The sequence below is a fragment of the Zosterops lateralis genome (genome assembly GCF_965231275.1).
Source record: "Zosterops lateralis genome assembly, chromosome: 4".
Lineage (NCBI taxonomy): Eukaryota > Metazoa > Chordata > Aves > Passeriformes > Zosteropidae > Zosterops > Zosterops lateralis.
Window position 1 is genome coordinate 17,951,545 of NC_139765.1, and position 23,271 is coordinate 17,974,815.

General features: G+C 40.2%; 1 protein-coding gene across 4 annotated transcripts in view; it reads left to right on the forward strand.

Annotated features, from left to right (window-relative positions):
• Positions 1–23,271, forward strand: part of TBXAS1 (thromboxane A synthase 1) — a 262,140-nt gene that overhangs the window by 72,461 nt on the left and 166,408 nt on the right. For all 4 annotated transcript variants that reach the window (XM_083859365.1, XM_083859369.1, XM_083859367.1 and 1 more), the window contains exon 3: positions 20,838–20,890. In XM_083859365.1, coding sequence (XP_083715491.1) covers positions 20,838–20,890 — 53 coding nt within the window. The remainder of the gene's footprint in view (positions 1–20,837; positions 20,891–23,271) is intronic.

Genomic DNA, 23,271 nt, shown 5'->3' on the forward strand with positions numbered 1-23,271 from the left:
CTTATTGCATGTGAATAAGAAATCACATCTGTTACCCCTGCCTTTAGAGGGGCAACACGTTGCGATGTGGGTGTGGACCCTCACAGAGGACAGGAAGCAGCAGCAGGGTCAAACATGGAAGGCTCTTTATTATCTGACTCCAATAGCTTATATACATTTTGTACAGAGGGCCAAGATTGGCCCAAGGAGGTTACAACCTCCTGACTCCATTGGTTAATATGACCATCAGTCAAGTTCTCTCTCAGAAAACAAGAATGCAAAACATACTGATAAGTTCTAAGAATACAATATTGTTTACATGCAGCAGCCTGAGAATCAGGCTGCTAAGACTCAAACATTTGAAAGCAAGAAATGCAGGGACGACACACATCCAGAAATCCAGTTCTTCTGTGTCAGCAAGACCAGTATGTATAATGATGGCCGGGTATCAGTTGTAATGCTAAAATTATCACAGGCTCAGATTGGGTATTGTGAACAGTTGTTATCCATGAGCCAACAAATTTACCAGAGTCTTAACTTCATTAGCCATGTCTAAATGCATTAGCCATATGCTCCTCAGCATATGGGTAAATACATAACAATTTATTTTCGTTAGGGTTTTCTTACAAGTGCTGCTAACCCAAGCTCCACTAGAAGTGTTTGCAGCATGACATGTCTTTTCAGATAAGAAGCCAACTTTCTGTACAGCAAGTCATCCTGAAAGGGTGATAAGCAAGATGCTTCCCTGTCCTTTCTGGGAATAGGCAGTTACAGCTGCTGTGGGTTTGATCTGCTGCATCTAGTTAGCCTTGGTTTCTGCAAGACTTTATATTAAAATGAATAATAGAAGGCTTTGGAGAACTGCCTGTTCAAACACATGCTGGTAAATCCCTGGTATTCATTGTGTGCTGCCTTCTGGTTGGCTGTGATGCATCTTGGATGGTATCACCACCTGGTAGCTTTACAAGACTCATGATCTTCTGGGTTCTTCCCACTAACCCCCTTCCCAGGCAGGATGTAGAATTAAAATATAACTTTTCCTAAGAGTGAATGAGTGTGAAATTATGTTATACTTGTGGCCTGTAGTCAAATGGATGCAGTGATGGAAAGGCAGGGTGAGTTTGTAGAGTGGGCCCTGGGCAGGGCTGTGAGGGCTTCAATAGTTACCAAGTGGCATGGATGTAACTTGACCATTGTGTGCTCAGCATTCTCCTAATTTCTCAGAAATAAATGAAAAGCTTTTTTCTTGAGAGCTTTTTCTCTTTGAATTTTTGGGTTTTTTATAAGTAATTATGCAGCTTGATCCAGAAACATGAGTTGCTTAGAAAGACATTGAAGAGCAAGAAAGGACCAATCTTATCAGAGAGGTAGAAAGTTCAAAAGTTAATCTGTTTCTCCACAGCCTCAGAGGCCTTGGTGCATGTCTAAATTTAGATGGTAATGTGAAACAAGAATCAACTAGAGTTGGAATCTAATCAAGTTTTTTTAAAACCTGACTGGGTATTTTTTATTGTGGTTGGGTGGTTTTTTGGTTGGTTGATTTTTCAAAAAGAAAAATCAACAGAAAACCTAAACAAACCTGTGTGCTTTAAAAAGAAATGTATTTCAAGTTGCTGTATTTTCTTTCCATCTCTGTCATGATGCAATGCTGATGAATGGATGAATGAATTGAATTTTAGTCTTGGGTTGTCCTTGGACTTTTTAACTTTTAATTTTGTTTATTAACTAGTAGCCTTTTTTCCTGCTTAGATTTTGTAATTTTGTACTATTCTTTGTATTTTAGAAGATTTATAATAAGGCAGAGGGAAAAGTGAAGTGTTCTTTGGACAGTTGCTCTGGGTCAGTTTTAAATATTCAGGTAGCAAAAACAGCTCACTGAACATTGGTAACTTATTTTACCTTACTACAAGAAAATCAAAAATTATAAACAAGATAAAAAGAAACTGAGCTACATGTTTCAAAATAGTCTCAACTATGTATTTTCATAATAAAATATGCAAGAAATAAACATTAAAATAATTGCAAATTAGTCTTTGCTATTTGCTGAATTTCCATAGTTTTTGTGTATTATATCTGATGAGTATAGAAAACTCTTAACTTTCATAGGCAGGATGATGCGTAGGTTGATTTAAGTAGGATTAATGAAAGTTAGGCTAAAGGAGCCATAAGAAGTCACATACAATGATGAGCTGAAATATTCTCTGTGAAGTTTTGTGGGACTTTAAATATGGCTGTTATTCTTCTGCTGAATAGCACTCTTCCCGTTCCTCTCAAAAGGGAAAAGGGAAAAGGGAAAAAAAATGCATGGAAAGAGGTGTTGGAGGGAAGTCTCTCTTTGGACACACAGAGAAAGGGGATGGTAAGCCCCAAAGTCTTCCCTAATTTGCCTCCATTTGCTTTTATTTCCATATATTGAGAGGAAGCAGTGGGTGATAAGCCCTAGATATGATAAGGGATGTTGTGGCTGTAGAGAGTAGTCTAGGAAAGAAGCACAAAGGGGTATGAAAAGAAATTGATGACTGATACGTGATTTTTGCAGACATGTGAACACATCTGTCTTGATCTGTTAATACTCTACAACATATGGTACATTGTGAAAAGTGTGTGATGAGGCAGAAGGAGGAAGTGTAGCACTTGATATATCCTTACTTTTGTTCTGCTTCAAAGGCAATCTAGGGCAGAATCACCTTGCAGCCAAGATGGAGTGGAAAAGGCACTTGATCACAGGGAAGGGGGAAATGGGAGAGCTTTGGGGAAAAAAAGCTGTTGGTGACCTTGTACCAGAGGTCTATTTTAATAAAGAATCTCATAAAATTCATCACAGATAGAATTAAGGACCTTGCAAATATCTTGTAGTTATATTGTGTTTATATTTTTCTCTACCTCTTTTTTTTTTTTCCTCCCCAGTGCCCCAGGGACCCATCTCTAAGCCCTCATAAACGCAAGATTTCATTTTCTAATGCTATTTCATTTCCTGGATGGAGGACCTGCCATGAGAAGACCAGACCTCAAATTATAATAGCCCTATAAATAACTCCCTAAGGCAAAGGCAAAAAAGAAAGCCTTTGAAAGACAATCACAAATGCAAAAATGGAGGTTTTGGGTTGCTGCAGAACCAGGCTAAGCAGTTCTAGTTAGAACATGGTTAATTTTTGGGCTTCCCTGTTTGTCTCTTTGCATTGTTTATGTACAAAATTGTGTCTCAAAAGTCCTCAGAAGTCTTTTGCTTGAGCTTAATTTTCTACAGTGTTTGGATGTCTTTTGGCCTGTCTTTAGATCCTGCTAAAAATGGAATTTACAGGTAAAATTGAAAACAATCCAACAAACTGACTAAAACAAATACAATGATGGATTGAGTAGAAATAGTCTGAAAATGCAACTTTTTCTTCTCTCTGGGCAAAGTAGTTTTAATTCAGCAGACCCAGACAGTCTGCCTGCTTTCTGCTGGAAATCTGTGCGGAATTGGCACATTGACTAGAATAAAAACATTCCTGAGGAATCGGTGTGTTCTGTCAAAACGTTTGAACAGTTCCTGTCTCCCAGAGCACAGTACTGCACTGGAGCTGACAAGGGAGCTCTGCAATGCGTGGTGCAGGCTTCCCCTCCAACCTTCCATCTCAAATCCACCTTTTTACATGAGCACGGGCCAAGTGTTTCACATTCAATTATATTTAGCTGTGGAGGCAGTAGAGAAGGCAGTTTACAAGAGCCTTTTGCACCAAGGTTGGACCTGTGTAAGGCTGTACTTCCACTGTTCCCACTAAGGCTCTGTTGTACATGGAATCTTTTAGGTTGCAAAAGATTCTCAAGTCCAACTGTTAACCCAGCAGTGTCAAATCCACCACCAAACCATGTCTCCAAGTGTCTCATCTACATGTCTTTTAAATACCTCCAGGGATGGTGAGTCAACTAGTTCCCTAGGCAGCTTGCTCAGTGCTTGACAGCCCTTTTGGTGCAGAAATTTTTCCTAGTGTGTGAAGGAAAAGTCATGGAGTTAAGGTTGGAGGATCCTGGTATCTTCCTGGAGAAGACTGGGTCACTGTAGTGGCTGGGGGCAGGTAGGCTGGCAAATCTGAGCTCCAGGAGACGTCGTGCTGTGCAGGGATGGGACTCCTCCCAACAGATATCTCAGATATATCAGCAGTCTTTTGCTGCTGCATGACTCTACTACAGGTGAGGTTACTCTTCAGCAACAAAGTTCAACCTCTGTGTTGTGGAGTAATACTACTACTAATAATAATAAAATATGATTTGATCAATTTAAAAAAATTCTAATCTTTGGCTAGAAAGTGGTACGCATCAATTTTAGTGTTTAACAGAGCAAAATGTGATGAAACTCAACCTTTTAAGCTTGACACTGATTGCTTTACTTTTGCTAAGTAGTATCTTAATCCCCCAGCACTGAGATGAAGGGGGTCTTGCTAGCAGGCTTTTCTCAGTATGAATGAGACTGGTTAAAATCAGGTCTGCAGACAATATACTAGATATATTGTCTGTCTGTTATTGAGACTAATTGCTTAGGAATGTAATTGTATCATTCCTGTTACCAAAATTGATATTTCCTGCCTGACTCCAGCTAAATGAGTTTTTATTTTTGCAGAATTTCTGGGCTGCAGCATGCTTAGGCATCATGGTGGACAGCAGGCAGTCAGTGTTTGAAACAAATGAGATTTTTCTTTATACTTGACAGAGAGGTGTGTCTTAAGCAGCACTTTACTGTGCGTATGCACTAGCAGATGGTGTCCTTTAAGGCTGTACGTGTGATGGTAGCCTGAGTATCCATGAGTATGAGTATCCATGCTAGTTTTAACACCAGGAGGAAACTAAAGGCCAAATAAGCCACTTCCCTTCCCCCACTACTTCGAGTGAGAGAGGGACCAAAAAAGTGCCTGATTTTGCTGCTGAAAGCACTCCTCACAGTGATGATGTGGCTGGTATGGAATAATAGCATGGTCCCACAGAGTGCTGAAACTCTACACCCTTTCTGTAGCCAGGGCAGACTCATACCTGCTTGTCTAAGCCCCGTCCAGCAGAAAAAAAAAATTATAAATCAGCATAAAAATAAACAAAGTGGGAAGGCAAACAATCCAATGCATGGGCTTATCTCGTAGACCGTGGCACATGCCAGATAGCAGTTTGGTATCCTTGAGAATACAAGTGGCATCACTGAGAAATGTGATGGAAGACAATGACCTGTGCCAACCTGAGCAGGGAGGTCAGAGGTGGCTCAAAAAACAGCCCTAGATGTGCATGGATTAGTATTGCTGCAGACTTGCAGCGAATGGGCTGTGAATGTGCATTCCTAACTCTATTACTTATCCCCTGGGCCAGAAGGACCATATGTGTTGCATTGCATAGGCAACATATTTCATTTGTGAATGATCATTCCTGATGGATTCCCTCCAGACAGTCCAAAAGTTACATTATTGAGCCCCAGCCTATTTTGCGTAGAAAGACATTCTCGGGGAGGGTTTCCTCACCCAAGATTTAGGTTGTTTAAAGTCCTTGGCCCTCTAAAAGGCTCGAGTTGCGTTAGTATAAAAAAACGGAGTCCTCAAGGTTCTGTTTTCAGGTTTCTCATGTTGTTTATTATCTGATATCTCAGAGTTTTCTCCGCTCCCAGCCAAGGTCCGGACAGCAGCTGAGACATGAGGCAACTGCCCATCGATGGGGCATCACCTTACATTTATAGAGATAACTACCTGTAGGTTATTTACTATTTTGTACCAATGCCTAGTGCTCACAGTAAAAGGGTCACTTCTACTTTGACCCAGTCCACCCTAACTACCTTGTGTCATCACCACCCCAGAAGATGGAGGATGAGGAATAAGGAGAGGGATACAAGGTACCACCCAAATTCTATCATTTTGTCCCCCATTTACTTCTAAGAACCCTAAATCTTCTACTGTGTTAAACTACTGTTTTCACTTCCTGGTGATTTACAGTTCCTCTCTCTGTGTCGGAAGTCTCTCCCATGGACTAAAATCAAACCCAGTGTTCTCCTGTGCTCTGTGCCAAGGTCTCCAAGCTCCCTGGACCAGCTCCACACCCCCCTGTCCAGGGCTGAAATTCCCTTCCTCAGATCCCAGGTCATCCAAGGGGATGTCCTGGACTCCAACAGACATGACCACCCAATCCAGTGCCTTTAGGGAAGGGAGAATGTGGAATTGCTGTGATTTCACATTTTATCAAGCAGCTGTATGCTCCATGGACAAAATGCTGATGTCTAACCCAAGGCAGCTAAAGCCATGCTTTGGTACCCAAAAGCATAACCATATGATTTGTCACAGAAGTTAACAAGTGTTGGTACTTCTAAATGTTGCTATAACTCCTTTTATTTAGTTATGCAAAGTCTAGCCTGCTGAACTTAATTTTGTCTTAAGGATATATTATGCTGAGAAAATATCACTCCTTTGGGACTCAGGTTTCTGGAAACTGATGTTTCCCATCCTTGAAAACTTTGGACAGGGCTCTAAGCAACCTGATCCTGTTGAAGGTGTCCCTGCTGATTGAAGGGGGGGTTGTAATAGAAGGGTTTTAAAAGGTCCCTTATAGCCCAAGCTATTCTATACCAAAAAGATGAAAAAGTAAGTCATCACAGTGTGGCCATATGGGAGGGGAAAACATGATAAAATCCTTCTCTGAACAATTATAGCAAATATGTGCTAAAAGACCTTAAGACATTTCACAGTGATGAACCCATCTTTTGATAGGCAAGGTAACAGACTGGAACAACAGTGTCAGAATCGAGGCCTCTTAATATATTACTGGCTTGAAAAGGTCGGAGACTCAGCTTTGTGCGAACTTATCACTGTCCTAACACAGGAACATTTCCCTAATGTGCTGAATACTTATCATCTGGAGAGAGAGATTTGAAAGAAAGGAAATGTGCTTGCAGTTTTATGGGCAAGGAAACTGAGGACTGTGGCTGTGACAATTTTGCTTCACCACCCACTGAGACAAAGACTCAAGTGCCTCCTGTTCACTGGGCATTGTACCACTGTACCTGGAGCAGGTAGCCAGTGATTCCTGAGCTTGTGCAGAAAGAGGTTGTGACAAAGGCTGTGGACTGCATCTGCAATCAGTGGGCTCTGGTACAGTGCCATAATTGATGCCACCTTTCCTGAGTCCCTGTTGCTGCAGGAAAAGCTTATGTTACATGTAGGAGGATAATGCCTCAAAACATCCTTACTGGAATAAATAAGTACCTTAAGCTGAGACTTCAAACCCAACCTGCTTTTCTACTACTTTTGCAGTCAGTTTGGTAATTTTCATTTGGTTTTGGAAAAACAGAAATAAGTGTTAAATTCATGCTTAAAAGATTGCATCTCTTCAGACAGATTTGTTATCCATTTTCTCATTTTCAACAAGTAAACTTGCTTTTGCAGCAGAGATTTTGACATTAAGTGTCTTGATAGAATAATAGGCATGAGATGGATTGCAGTTTATTGCCTCAAGACTTTGCCAATCATAAACTAAAATCAGTTAATGCATTGAGTTAAATCTTGCTATATTGGGCAATGTGTTAGTAGTATTAAAAAAATCAATCCAGGAAATATATTGATTATATTATCACCATAGCAACAAACAATAATAGGATAATGTTAACTTAATAATTGTGCTTTGTGAAAACCTTTCAGAATAATTACTGCATCGTGGTCTTTTCACAATGTGGAATGCAATAACGCTTCTTCCTTGACTGCAGTCATCATCAGCACTGCATCAAGAGATGTTGTTTGTGTGTGCATGCATATGTATTCATGGGTAATTTTGCTCCAGGTGAAACAATTCAGCACACTATTTTGGGATCCATTTTTAAATGGTCAAGACCACAAATTGGCAATTGTTTTCCATGTGGCTTGTTTTCTCCCACCCCCTCTGACAACTGGCTGCTGTAAAAAGAGGTTGTTAACATTCCTTTTCCTGCCTCTTTCTTTACAAGACACAAAGATTTTGGCGTGTAACAAAACTAAATGTCCAGCTACTCTGTTAAGGATTTGTGGGAGAGAGGAACTCTGCTCTAAAGACAGTGCTTCATATCTGTTCCTTTAATTGAATTTAATCTATCATCCTCTAGGAGTGACTTGTTCTGCAGGAACTGAGATATTTGCCTGTATTTTAGGGGACCTTGTTCTCTTGTGCATCCTACATTGTCATATAAATAATAACCTGAGGTTGTTATGAATATATAGAGTTACTTTCCTACTATAAGTAAGGAGGTGTACATATAACATTTTTAGCCTGAAATTTTGGCAGGAGAGTCAGAGGACTGACATATACACTCTTCATCTGGGTCTTGCTCTTTATTTCTACATCAACCCTGTAATTTATATCTTGAGTTAAAAAGAGGCATTAATACAAATCCATGATGAAGAAGCCAAATTTTAGAGTGGCTCTGCATAAGTTCTGCTCAGCAATAATAAAAGTATCTCTATATTAATCAACCCTGTGTTCAGCACAAATCCAAAACATAGCCCTATTCTAGCCACTGTGAAGAAAAATAACTCTACCCTAGCCAAAACTAGCACAATTGGTAAAACCTCCCAGTTTAATCCATGAAGTTTAAGCAAGTAAACCATTGTGTCTATGTGTTGTGGTTTGAAAGCAAAACGAGTGAGAGGCTCCAAGTCAGAGATATAATTTAATAAGAAGAAAGGTAAAAAGGCAAAAATAAAATAAAATAAATGCAATAACACAAAGGACCACTGACAGAGTCAGAATACAACCTGAGCAGGATGGTGGAACCAGTCCAGGTGAGGTGCTCTTCCTGAGGCAGTGATCCTGTAGAAAAGTCTGGTAGCTCTGGTCCTCTGGGAATCCAGTAGGTGAGGGCTGCTTGCACTGTTCCAAATCCCAGATTATATCCAGGTGAGAATGCTTGGCTCCTCCTCCTGAGTGGAGCATCTCACAATGGGATGATGAGTTGTGAAGTGGGTCCTTGATGGCCCGTTAAACAGAGATAACTCCTGGAGGGAGGTATCTGTGAGTCATGGGCAAGGCATTGGTGGGCCATTAGCAGAAGACAGCCCAGCACTAGAGCACTGCCCCACTTGGTTTCAACAGTTCATGAAGATGGTGATAGAATAAATACTTTGTGTACATCCCACACTACAACCCAAGACACTATGAAAGGTCCTTGAGGTCCTGGCAGTAGATCTGGAGTCTGTTCTCCTTCTGGTCATGCCAGTATTTCCTGTTGATCAAGGGCTGAGTTTAGAGATAATCTAGCACTGCTGCTAAATATTGCCATGGCTTTTGTAGGGTGCCCCATTCCCAGTGGTGTGGTGGGATTGCCTCTTTACTTCCAAGGACATGAATGGATGTCACATTATCTACTGGTCACTCCTTCTTGCCTTTTTCTGTGGGACAAACACTGATGTCAGACAGGTTAAATTTTGAGCACCTCTTCTAACTGCGTATCATTTCATTTTGATTCTTACTTCTGGAGAGATTTAGTCATTCGAATGTCCTATAATTTGTCTTCTTACTGTTTACCAAACAGAGCTCCCCTTCTCCTTGAGGACCTTCAGAAGAAAGCCCCTGCTTTGAAACCACTACGTAAAATAAGTGACCCTCTTGGACCTGGGAATGTGCAAACCCACTGCTTTGTACAGGTGTACGTAAGAAAAGCAGGAAAGTGAAAGACTGTTGACAGTTTTCCATCTGAGATGGTGTCTTCATCAGGAGCTTGGTTGTGCTGTTTTCCTCTCCAGCCCCTCCAAGTGTTTGCCTTATGGGGAGGATGTGATGGAAATGTTGTTTTATATCCCTGGCAGTGATTATTTTCCACTAGTGGCCCACTCTCTCAGAGATGTGGTTAATTCACAGGGAGAGGGAGGAGCAGTGGTTGCTTTCAACTTTGTGCCTTATGCCAAAGCATCTAGGCCTGCATAGGTCTTGTCCTAAATGAGGGTGCCAATCACCTTTCTCCTTTCCCGTGTGGAGATGAATTTGTTTATGAAAGGACAGCTAAATGCATTGGTTCCTCTGGAAAATATCTGCTATTTGCAGGTGTGTAGCATCATTCATTAAAATAAAAAGCAAGCCCAGATGGCTTGACGAGTTTTTTTTTGTTTGTTTGTTTTTTTGTTTTTTTTTTTTTTTTTTTTTTTTTTTTTTGTTTTTTTTGTTTTGTTTTTTTTTTTTTTTTTTGTTTTGTTTTGTTTTGTTTTGTTTTGTTTTGTTTTTTCTGGTGCTGTTGCAGAATCCAGCCCTGAGTGATGATCTAGAAACAGAAATAAATGGCTGACAGGAGCCAATTCAACCCCCACCTCCAAACCTGAGTTCTTCTGTCTATGGAATTGTCACAGTTGAAATTCTGACTGTGCTTGACACATCCTGTGCTAGCCAGTGATCTTTTGATTGCTAGAGCTCCCAAATTCTCTTTCCACTGCAGTCTCCTGTTTAGTTTCCTTGTGCTATCTCAGCTCCTGATGCTCTCTGCAATACTCTCTCCAGCCCTCACAGGGATTGGCACTGTGTGCTTCTGTCTGCCTCTTCCTAATCCCTTTCCAGGGAGGCATGATATGGCTTTCTAGTGTTACTGGGTTTTGTGCTCAGATCCTACCAGATACCACATGGGTGGCTTGGGTCTTAAATAGTGTTTGGCTTCAAGACAGAACATGAAGAGTAACTTACCTTATGATAACAATGAGATTTTGCTGGAATGGTTATTTTAAAATAGGTGAAGAGTCAACTGCCTGCTGTAATGTGGCTGTTGGGGCTACAGTTTGTCATATTCCCAAAGGGATAAAACTATTCTATTTGCACAGGATCTTACAGCCTGTCTCTGCCCATAGTGCTTTGGGGTAGGTCTGTCCTACCTGGACATCTGGGAGCAGGCTGAAGCACTGGGAATGTTTGTTCCAATGGCTGGGCTGAAGATGTTGCTCTGCAGACATATTCCCCCTCCTGCCCTGCTGAATGTATGGGCTCACCTCAAGCCTTGTGTGCGTCAAGCTGATGTGTCTGCCCTTAACCTTGTGGCTTTTACAGAGGTGCCATGTGATAGATGGGAGCAAAAGGGAACCGTCATACCTATGCTTGGCTTGTCCATGCTGCAGATAGCAGCATCTTCTGCTCTCTGTCAGAGGCCAGTACAATCTATGGGACATTTTTCTCTTTTCAGCTTGAGAGTTGCATCCATACGAGGTGGGAATTAGACAAGAGGCAGCTGAGCTTGTGTGGCCACATTAAAATACAGAAACAGTCCTGGTATCTTTCAGTAACGCATTAAGTGGCATGATTAATGTCTGTCACATGTAATGATCTTTCCAGGTCTCTTCCCTTGATGCAGTATTCTACATGGTGTCTAGTGCTTTGGTTTGGATGCTGTTTTGTGTCTTAGCATGATCACAATAAAAGATCAAAATTTGGGAGCTGAATTTGTGGTTATCTTAAGTTCTTTCACTTGTGATTATCTTAAGTGTACATTTCATAGTTTTAAACATGGTGGTCACAGAAAATTAAGTGGCATTTTATATTAAATGGATAAGAAAATTAAGTGAATTTTATAACCAGTTCATAAACAATGGCAAAGGCCCCTAACACTACACAAGGGGAATGTCTCTGAGGAGGCCAAGATACCGCCCACTGAATGAGAAATCTTGTGTCCCAGAGATGAGGTTTGCTTGAAACCCACCTAAATAGTACCCACTTTGGCACTAGTAAGCAGTATGAGATGGCTCAGAGTTGGCATGAGAAAAGAAAGCTTAATCATTATCATCCTAAGCCTGTAGGTGAAGGTTTGCACATGAATGTGTAGTTTTTCCAATGCTGATTTCAAAGTCTGTTTGCACTCTGTGGCACCCAAGACAGACCTTTTCACAATGGATTTGTTTAATATATTTTATCCTTTAAAATGTTATTTTCATGGTCTGAGGGAATCTGCTGTTGATAGGTCTGAGAAGAAAGGGGGCACTCTTCTGAAGTGGAAAAACTCCTTGGAGAAAAGAGTTCCTGCCTCCTTTTCTTGGGAAAGAAGTCAACTTTTATTTCTTTGAATTCCACGTTGCCCCTGGAAACAGTACTATGTTGTCAGAGTGCTCCCCAAATCTTTTTCCTTAGATTTAGCTACCATGTCTGTGTGTCCTACAAGAAGGTGTTTCCATTTCTTTGAACTATGCAATGACTGTTTTGCTTCTTTTAAGGAAGGCCAGCAAAGAAAACTAATAAAGTTTATTCATCATTAGTGAGGTGTCCTGAATGCTTATGCTAATCCATCTGAGACATTGAGCTCACAGTGAAAATCCGCTTTGCAGTGGTCCTCTATTGTACAATGAACTCCCTCCTATAGAGAACACTGTAATTCTCTGTTTTCCTGTTGTAATTTGAGGATGTAGTAATATTAAGGCAGCAAAGGTGGTTAGCGATCCAGTGGAATTACATGTAAGTAGAGATTGTGTAGAAGAGAATTGCACTCAGTTTGGAAGGAAGATAACTTAGAAGATATTTAGTGGAAATTTCATACTTTAGTAAATAAAAATAATAAATCCGTTGTTCCTTTCTATTTTTTCCTGGTTTCTTGATTTATTATAAATATATGTTTATCAAAGGATCAGAAATGGCAGTGAGTCTGTAAGACCGCATATTGAGCCTTTCATGAACACACATTGAACAAATTGTAATTCTCTTTGTACATGTCTTCATAATGACATGTTTTCTGGTTTGGACAAAGGTTCCTAGAAGCCTGAATAGGTGTCATCTGTGACATTTACTCTGAAGCAAAATAAGAGCCTAGCAGGGGTAAATGTTTTCTAGACAATAGTCTTAGTAAAAATAGTAAGTTTGCAATTATATCTCTATAGTGGATATAAATAAGGTCTAAGCTAACAGCCAGTAACTTTACAATAGATAAAAAGAAATGTTATTCTAGCTACCATAATCAGACTGGAGAATTGATCATTGCAATAATCAGAGAGTCAGATACAGAAGCTGGAATAATTTGAGGGTCTGGATAATTTTATGACTAATTATATTTGTAGTTATGCATTCTATAAGAGTAATTCAATCTTAAGCTAATAGTTGTGTGAGGAAGAAACCTCCCTCTACTTAAAGCATTTTAGAATTAGCTGTGCATATAGGGTTCTTTTTCTCATGCCTTTCTTCAAAGCCTCAGGCATGTGATAGGCCTGAAATCTCAGAAAGAGATCAAATATGTTGCTATTCCTTTCATTTCTCATATACTGTCTGTGTTTCTGTGGCAGAGAAAGAATGTTTTTGTAAACTATCAAGGAGGAGGATTGTGAAACCTTCAGCTTGTCTCTGGCTGTACCATTGACTTCTTGTGTGGCATTTGGCAAATTGCTTAATCTTGTGTACTTCCAACTCCCCACCTGTGACAGATGGACTTTTAACAGCCCAGAGATGATGTGGAAATGAAGTCTGTAAAGTGAAATGGCATTGAAAAAAGAGACAAAAAGAAAGCAAGAATGTCATTGCAGTATGCCAAATTATGAGACTATATCTCTATGAGAATGAGTTGGAAAGTTCAGGTGAGTCAACAAGAAGTATAATTGCAGTGTGTACACATGAATGTGTAGCAAATCTTTTTCCATGAGAAGAGTCCCTCTTATTCTAGAAGTGACTGCAGTTCTCCTTGAGGGCCTGGTGTAGATGACCTAGGTTATTCATCCTATACTTCATTTTTCGTAAGTATCCACGTCTTGCCTTCTGTGCCTCAAAACCCTTCTCAAGGTTCTTGTCCCCACTGTTCTGACTAAAAGGCTTCTAAAATCTTGCTACTTTGATAGTCAATAACTTTTATCTAATTTTAAGGAACATTTAGCCACAGCTATATATACTACTTTGATCTTTTATTAATGTAGGCCTTTATATTAAATAGATATTTTTCTCTCCCTGGTGATTCCTCTCAGTACAGTTCAAGACAGCAAGCATGTCTCCTCCCTCTCATCTGCTAAAATGAACCTTTGGTTAGCTAAAATGGACTCTCCTAATTATGACTTGTAAGACAGGCCTTCTGCTCCCCAAAGATCCTTGTAAACCTTTTCTCCACTTGTTCCATTTTTAATTCATTCCTTTTGAACATGGCAGCTCATCAGATTCACATGCAGGATTCCAGAGAAAGCCAATCCCAGATACTCTACATCTGTAGTTTCCATCATACTTTTTTCCATCATACATTTTCCATCATCTTTATCTTATGGTTAATATGTCCTCTAGGTTTTTCACTTCTGTCTTATTTTCCAGCAATCACCTACTCCTGCAGAAATTCTTGAAGTTAACATAGTCTGTCTCTAAAGACATGAAGCTTTGCTTTCAATTAAAAGTTCAGGCTCTTCAGATCATCCAATTCTGGTATGACAATCTCAGTCTCTCTGCTTGCTGAGGAAAGGATCTGTCTTTTCAGAAGCATCTACTTCGTATACTGAAGCCTGATTCCCTTTTGTGCCAAACTCAGTCCTCCAAACATTGAACAAGGTTTGTCTCAGGATTGACCCTTGAGAAAACTGGATTTCCTCCTTTCCTGGATGTACCTTTTCTTTCTACTCTGTCCATACTCACTGCCCTACAACTTCGATGTTTACTGTCTTTTGGTTTTTATCCTGATATTCATCCTTTTGGGTGTCATAATGGTTCACCAGCCACCAGACCAAATGCATTACTGCAATCTGTGTGCATCTTTCATTAAAAACATATGGTGGGGTTTTGTGAGGAAAATCTGAGGTCTCAGGGTCCCATGCACTAAGAAATCTTGCATGCTATTGAGGTCAGGCTTTCCACTGTGTTTGCTTCCTTGGCTCCCCCTCCCTCCAGCTGTTCAGTTGCCAGCCTATTAGAATCAATCATTAACCTGGTTAATGGGGAGAAACAGCAAATACCAGAAAAGATTATGTGCTTTTCTTAATTCCCATTTGGAAACTTAATTGATTTAAACAGTAACTGTCTCAAGAAAAGAAAACCCCAGAAAAGGGTCAAAAACATGTCCTGCTTTTGCAATGCCGATGCACCCAGGCAGAGAAGGATAAGTATACTTCACTGGAGAGTGGTCTTTGGGGGCAAAAAGGTAATACCCTGCCAAAGCTGCCAAGGTGGTTTTAAGCTGGAGTGCTGAATGGGCATGACCGAATTGTATTGTGCCATCTGATCCTTTTGGGTGATAGGGTTGGTTAAGGTTATATCTGGATGCCTTCTTTTCCTTTGTGGGATATGACTTGAACCCCAGAACCTTTGTCCTCTCTGAGTGGGAGAGGTGACAGAAGAGGAGGGCAATGAAAGGCATGGGATAAGGGCAGAGAGAAAGGAAGAGCTCATGCAAGAGGGGAAATATCCATGTTTCAGGGAGGGACTAAAATGGTTTCTCTGAAGTGAGACAACAGCTCTTTGTTAAGGACAACAAGGACTAATGCAGCACACAGAAATAAAACTGCTCACTTAATTTTTATTGAAGATCTGAAAAGGTAGAAGAAAAGAAATTTGCAATTTGTTTGTAAATTACATTTTAATTTGTAATAAATTACAAATTATTTAGCTCAGGTAATTTTTTAAAATTGTGTAATGAGAACACATTGTCCAAATTTTCATATGCAGATTCAGTTAGTGTTCAGTTAATTAGCCTTTACAGATGAGATTAACTTAATTACATAACACTAACCTCTCTTAATAGCTATTAAGGGTACGAAGGCTGTGTTTAATAAATTTAGAAGGGCTATATATGTTTTTTAAAATCTGAAATGACACACACATAAATTAAACCAAATTACACACAGAGGACAACCATTAAGAGTAATGATCAAAGGAAACAAACTATGTACATAGCTCAGAATCAGGATGCTTAGAAGTTCATGCTGTGTTTCTCCACTTGTCTGCTGGCATCCTAGTGATTTCACTAGGATTATTACTGGAGATGATGTACAGTCTGGGGTCATTCCTTCAAAGAGGGTTGCAGACTGATACAAGGTTACTTTAATTAAATGTTAGTTTGTGTTTAAAAAAATAATTTTGGGTACTAGGTTATTAGCAATTTTCTTTTACAGGTGGTCTAAGGAAGAAAAGGACATGCGAAAGCCCATTGAACACTAAAAATCTGATCCATAAATGTTGTTTATTGTCATTATGAACCATAAATAACTGTATAGATTTTTTTAAATCTCTTGATATGAGGTGTGTGCTCAAGCGATGATGGTGTGATTGTTAATATCACAATGAAACAGAGCATCACATCTGATATAGGGTGATAAAGGTGGAGCATGTATGGGACTATTTATGGGATGTGGTATCTTTGGCTTCTGAGTCACAAATTTGAATCCAGGGTATCTTGGTAAAGTGACTGACATCAGATAGTATCTGATACTTTTCAGAAGGGAGCAACAAAAGAAGCCCTTTCCCTTGGCTGTTCTTGCATGGGTAATGTTTCCCACTTGCAGTGAATTTTGATGGGCTCATCACATCCATCTCCACAGAGCTCAGTAGCTTTTGTGACATTCAGTACACTACAAAATTCAAGGGCTACCCTGATTGCATTCTCTAGGACCCGTTTCGGAGTCCAAAATTTTAGTTACTGTCAGGAGCATCCATCTGCTGGATCCCAGCTTTGTGGCCCTCTTCAAACCATTTTATCTCATGACTCTGAAGAAATATTGTGAAGTTCATAAACCACATCATTTGTTTTCCACCTGCAGTAAGCTGAAATGTTCAAAGCATCCTCCTAAAAGGAATAGGATGGATATGCCTCATGTTAAACACCTCAAAAATCAAAATGCATTGCTTCTCTCTGAAATACTGCCTCTTTCTGAAAACTTTGGCTTAGTGCCTACAACCATTTTCAGCAAGGAGGGAAGATGACATTGCCACAGATTTTTTCCTTGCTGTGAGGAGCTAGTGAGGTGAATATGCAATGAGGATGGAAATTGCTGAATTATCTGTCTTGGAGTGGTAGAGTCTATTGAAAACAAGGAGAGGGGATACTTGAGCAGTTTCAGCCCTTTCATGTATGCAACTCAAGCTGAAGCTTCAACATTTGCTATCTCAAGAAAAATGGTTGGCAATGACCAGACTTTGCTTTGTCTGATGCAGACACAAATCTTTTTCTCTTCCATGGGGTTTGTGCCTGTATCCCTCAAAGCAGGATTTGGTCTTGTGAGTGGTTCTATCCAGGGATGCAGGCGATGATACACACTCAGAGGAAGGGGAGAATGCAAATTCCCTGCAGGGAAGCAACCGTCAGCCATGTAAACAAAAGAACCTTCTGGGTGTGCAGCAGTCAGCCCACTTGAGCTGCTGTTTCCATGGTGTACCAGATGTTGTAAAATATGCTTTCGTCAGGGGAAGAAGCTTTTCCTACTCCCGCAATATCCTGTTTGATGCTGGACTGTCCTCAGGCTAGTACCTCACTGTATGGGCCACATGCGACAAGTTCCCTGGCCCAGCCATTTTCTGAGTTGATGATGATAGCTCGTATTCTGCAGCTTCCAAAAAAACCCCAAACCTAAGTGATTTTTTTAAACTTAGAATGTCATTGCTAACCAAGCTTTTAATTGCCACTACTGTATGTTTAGTGCACAACTGTCCTTCCTGATGCATATGGTGTCATACCATAATACTGGGTGTTGTTCTGCTTTTCTGTTACCTTCTGGTTCTTTTTTGTTTAAAACCAGAATACATATGTTTCCATTTTTCCCTGATTATTCTTCTCTTAATCCCCATGTTGCTTTGTTATAATTCTTGGTTTAGGGAGATTAAAGCCACTCAGTACAAGCCAGCAGGTGCCATTTCTGAGTTAGACTGCAGATGACCCAGTGGACAAATATGAGGAAAAGAAGCAAAGATAGGTGGTCTCTACTCCCATTTTCTTGTAAAACAGCAGCTGATTGTGAGCAAGTATGTGTTTATGTCATAGATACTATGTACAAGTGCAATTATAAAATGTGGAATAGTCTGGCAATAATTGGTTGAAGCAAACCAAACTTGGCCAGTGTAAATAAGTTACCAAAAGCACTTAGCAGACTTGCTGTGCTTCAAACCTGACTCAGGCGAGATAGAGGAGGATATTTTCAGGGTACCTGCCTACTGGAGGCCATATTTGGGGATGATGCTGCAGAACTGGCAGAGCTATGCCTGTCCCCTCACTCTGAGTCCATGGAGGTTCATCAGCTTTCCTCGTGGCTATCAGGAGCAAACAGAGGGGCCTTTTTATGGCTCCAGCTTCCTCCTAGCTGAAAGGTATACTTTTGTGTGTAAGGGATGCATGCATGTGCTCTCTGCCTTGTCTGCAGTCTGGCCACCACAGCTCCAGAGGGTTCTGTGTGTGCTGTTATCTTTCCCAGGCCTGGTACCATGAGACCTGCTACCAGGTGCTTACCAGACCCCTGAAGGAGGCCAGCACAGCAGTGGGTCCCAGAGGTGAACAGTGGAGTCTGGTAGGGTGAGTATGTGTGTGCAGTTCTGCATAGCATGAGGATGTGTCCTGGAGTGTAGGAAATGAAGGCTTCTTTTATTCCTGAGGATGTTTCACACTGCCTTTGCCAGCTGCTTTTCAACTCCTTCTTCCTCCATCTTGCGGGCTAGTAGTTCTCACTTTAGGGGGAAAGAAAGTGTGGTTAATTTTAAGCCAGTGCAATTATTTAGAAGTCCTGGAGGTGGAAATCAAATTACTGGTTAACAGACCTGATTTAAAATGTGTTCTGCCTGACGCCCCTACTGTAGTAAGCCAGAAGCAGTTTTTCCAAAAAGCTGAATTTCTGGAAGGCTTTTTCACTGAATCATTTAAAGCCTAGGCTTCTTGAAAATGTTAATATCCTGCTGGCTCACTGGAATGGAGCTGGTGGGTACAGCAAGTGCAATACCTATGCGTGCCTGCAATCCAAAGCACAAGCGAGCAGGCAGGGTTCAGACTGCAGTGTGGGTGTCCTTGCTGGAGGCTCAGGCTAGCAGGGATGTGGGCTGGAAAGCAGACCTGATTTGGCATCGTCCCCTAGGACTGGAAGTTCCTCTGTCCTGCCCAGCCAATGCAGCTGTGATACAACAGTGCTTTGCACCCTCGTGGGGCTGTGCCTGGTGACCTCGAGCCGTGCCCTGTGTGGCGCTGGTGCCGCAGCGTGGCTGGAAGTGTCGGCTGTGTCTGTGCAGCTTGGGGCTGCTCTCCTGGGCACAGTGTGCCCGTGGGCTGAGCCTGCTGTACCACCTTAAAACAGTTGCCTGGAGAGCAGTGCTGGGGGAATCTGACCCCAGGATTCCCCCTTGCAGCAGTAGATGGCCTTTATAATGCTGTAAAATCACAGCGATTGCAGGCTGAAGTCCTGCAAAGGCTGAAGCATCTCTATAGCAAAAATGCCAGTGTGAATGTGTATGTGCCTTTTCCACTCCCATGGTGTCTGCAGGCAAAAGCCTTTTTGAGTTAGCTGTATGAATTTGTGGTTTTACAAAGGCTTTGTCCACCTTAGTTTCTGTGTGCTAATGGATGAGGCTTTTCTTCTTGCCTTCGTAGTGAAGAATTTTTCAGCGGAGAATATATATTCTTTTCAGGCAATATACGTTCTCCTCAGGCCATCACCTAATCCACCTCTTTCATAATTTTCTCTTTAGTGTATTTTCTTACACGTCATTCCCTGCTTTTTTGTAGCTAAAGGAAAACCTTGAGTTCTTGCCTTAAACTAGGAACATATTTGTCCTGCAGAATAAAAGTATTACAGGTCCAGGATCAAAATAAAAATAAAAAGCACAACTGTACTATAAGAATAAAAGAAATAATTGAGGGACTCTGTGAGAGGAGGACTGTAGGTGGTGGCAAGTGCTTTGCTAATTTGGACAATAAGTTAGCCCCCAGGGATGGTAAGTTGGATCACTACTTTTGGTTACCAGATTTTCTTTTGCTTAGTGTGGTAAAATACTCTCAAAGCATACACACATTACATGGACTTGTTTATGTATGTCAGCAGTAGATGTATTTACAGTAGTTTGTATTATTCTAGCTAATATTCCGTGGTATGTTACAAAAACCAAGAAAGATTTGATATGAGACATAAGTATTCTACTTTGTTAGTGAATTTTCTCTGAAGAATGAAAATAGATCATGATAGTCTGTCTTCCATTAATATAAATGCAGATTAAGGCAACCAAATGTGTTACTTTTTCCATAGACAAGTTGCAAACACAATGGAGCACGATCCTCAAATATTGCAGCTTCATTAAAACAGATTTTTTATCATTCACTTTCTGGGATTTATTTTGCACACCTTCTTTAGATTGATCAATTTGAATTCACTAACAATTGAGTATAGTGGCAGATTTATTTAGATAAATGGATTTCAATTTTCATCAATTATGAAAATGAGAGACAGTAAAAGTACTAAAAATTTAAAAAATAAATCCCCTTGCTATTCTGCGGAGTGTACCAGCTGACTGCTGTGTGCTAAAATCTGACTTGGCAGGTTTGGGGGTTTTGTAATAATCTGACTAAAACCAAAACAAGATGACCTTGCCATATTCCCTGTGCTTCCCTTCTGTGTAGTAAGTCATATACTTACCCTCTTACTAATTTCTCTGTTAATTTTCCATCCATTTGCATATCTGAAAAAACTGAGTCAGGACTGAAAGGATGAAGTTAGTTTAAAAGTAACAAGTCATGAAATGGTAACAAATTTTGAAGCATAAAATGTTGACGAAAACATGTTTCATGGGTGTCCAGATCTTTTTTGAGGTTGAGATTTTTTTTTTTCCGAGTCATCCTTTCTAGACCCTATGTTTGTCACATATGAACAGTATTAGAAAGGTGAGATTATGAGTTAATACCATGTTTGTCTTGGCTGAGGTTCAAAGCTTTGTCTGAGTGGTAGAAACAGTGTGTAATAGAACTTCTGCTAAGCACTTCTCTAAAATACTGTTATTTTTCTTTCTTCCAGGGTTTTTGGGAAAGCCACACAAAACTCATAGCAGAGTATGGACCTGTTTGTGGGTAAGCTTTCTTCTTTCTGGCTCTTGCTCTTTGAATTTGTTGGGTTGGAGAGGAGAAAATACGAATATAAGCTGTACATCAAAATGAGAGTGGAGTGTTTCAGTTTGGTAGACAGAGGTGGAGGTGGTTTGATTACATGCAGCAAATACTCTTGGCTTATTTTAGTTCAGCATTTGGCATTGGACTTCATTTTTCTCGCTCTTATTTTAATTATGCACATAAAGTTTAGTCATTTTCAGGACTGTACAAAGCTACCAGCCTTCAATATTCTCTTTTCATCTGCATATTCTTTATACTTACAGTGAACAGTGGAAATAATAATTTGTCATCTTAAAAAACCCTCAGTTTATGAAATAGTATGAATTTGGTTCAGCTGTTGCTATCTATATGCAAAATTTCTAAACTTAAAATACAATGAAGTACAGATTAGAAATGAGGCATTCCTCTCTCTATAGCTCAGCTGTGATATTTTACCAATTTATTAGAAGTAAAGAGGGTTTAAGCAGTATATCCCTTTGTAGAAACCATTCCACATTTCTGTGAATGTCATTTCTCTTCCAAGAACTACTTATTTTCCAGTTGTCATCATTTTAAGTGGAAATGCAGTTGTCCTGTGATATCCTCTGTTGTTGTGGTCAGTTGGTGTTTTTAGCATAACTATTATTTCAATATATAAGTATCAGGCAATATCCACAAATTATGAAAATGTCTATTTTTTTTCCCCCATGGTCTGCAAGGAGTTTAAGACACTTGTAAGAGAGCACACAAGAATGTCTGTGTGTATACATATTTGACTACAAAAGATACCAATATTCTCTGAGTGCTCTACCAGTGAAAAAGCTCTAGGAGAAGGAAGTCAGGCTCAGGCATTTGATGCTCCAGCCAAAGTTGCCTTGTGGCATTTATGCTCAGCCCAAGGACAAAGTGCTGCAAGAAGTGATGGAAATAATGAACTCAAGGCTTAGATACTTGTCTAGGAGGAAATAATACAGTGCCTTGGCTGGCCAGGAATGGGAAAAGATATTCATTAATGCTGTGTCAATTTGTATGTTGTGTAACAAATGGAAAGTGACTGAGGTTTATTATCTCCATGACCTTTGGTGTGATGCCCTTAAATGACAATAATGTAAGAACACTGGCATTTATTCCTCAGTATACTTCCCTCCTTATTAATATCATACATTTATTTTTTTTTCTAAACTGAATTTGAGACGAGCTGCTCTTTAGTCATCTGTCTGCTTGCTCAGCCAGGCAAGGCTGTGTCATTGGAGAAAGAGATATGTAATTGCTGTGTATGAGCAGATACAAAGTTTCATTTCTCCAATCTACTAAAGACTGTAGTCTTTAGTAAGACGGGAATGAAATCGCCGTGATGCTTGCATGGATTGCAAAACTGGATGATGGTGTTGTGGTCAGCCAGGATAGTTCTGCCTCCTTGAGATTCTCTAGGTAGGAAGAGTGAGCATAGTTGTACTTCATTTATCGCATGCATGGAAAATTCAATTTGTGAGGGATCTAGGAAGGTGGCAGAGAAAAAAAAATGCTGTTTTTTCATGTCTCCCAGGAAAACAAAGCTGCATGGAAACAATGCTGTGTTTGAGGTAAGATCTATTTGTAGTTGAAGGAGGATGTTTTAAAACCTGACTGGCAAGCTGCTGTTCAATAGGTGGGGGTATGTGTCTGGGGGTATTTATCACAGTCCTGACAATTAAAGAAATTCCTTCTCCTTCCCTATAAGTCTTCAGTGTGATTCTTTCTGTGGTTCTTTGAAATAGGCAAATAAATGGTAGGTGTGTTTATGTGCATATTCCCAGCAAGGTATTGGATCTGGCAGATGGAAGAAGATGTGGCATTTTTCTTTTCCCAGATTGAAAACTGCTTTCCAATAAGCATAAAGAGCAATGATCTTTATTTTTACAGTGGTGAAGTGAATTGAATACAAATCTTTGGAACTGAAGCCTTTTTTTCTTTCTAAGGTCACTTGAATAGTTTGAATGATACCATCACAACTGTTTTCTTTTGTGTGTGAATTGGTTTCCTTGACAACAGGATGTCAAATCAACTTTTCAGCTTTAATCAAGTCAAAACGATATATCCCTTCCATTCCAAAAGGCCTCAAGTCAGAGAGAATTATTTCAAGTAAGGCTTTTGTAGGTCACAAACAAAAGTTTCCCCCCTCTCTGCCATGTGCAAATCCAAAGGAGAGGTGATGGTACTGATATTTTATAAAGACAGACAATACAAATAGTCATTGGTTGTGAGTTTGTGCTGTGAAAACTGTTTTCATATAAAGGGGGCCAAGGCAGAAACAAACTGCTCTGGTTGGGCACAAAAGCAGAGATGGAGCATTTCTATTCAACAGGGTAATCCAAGCCACTGAA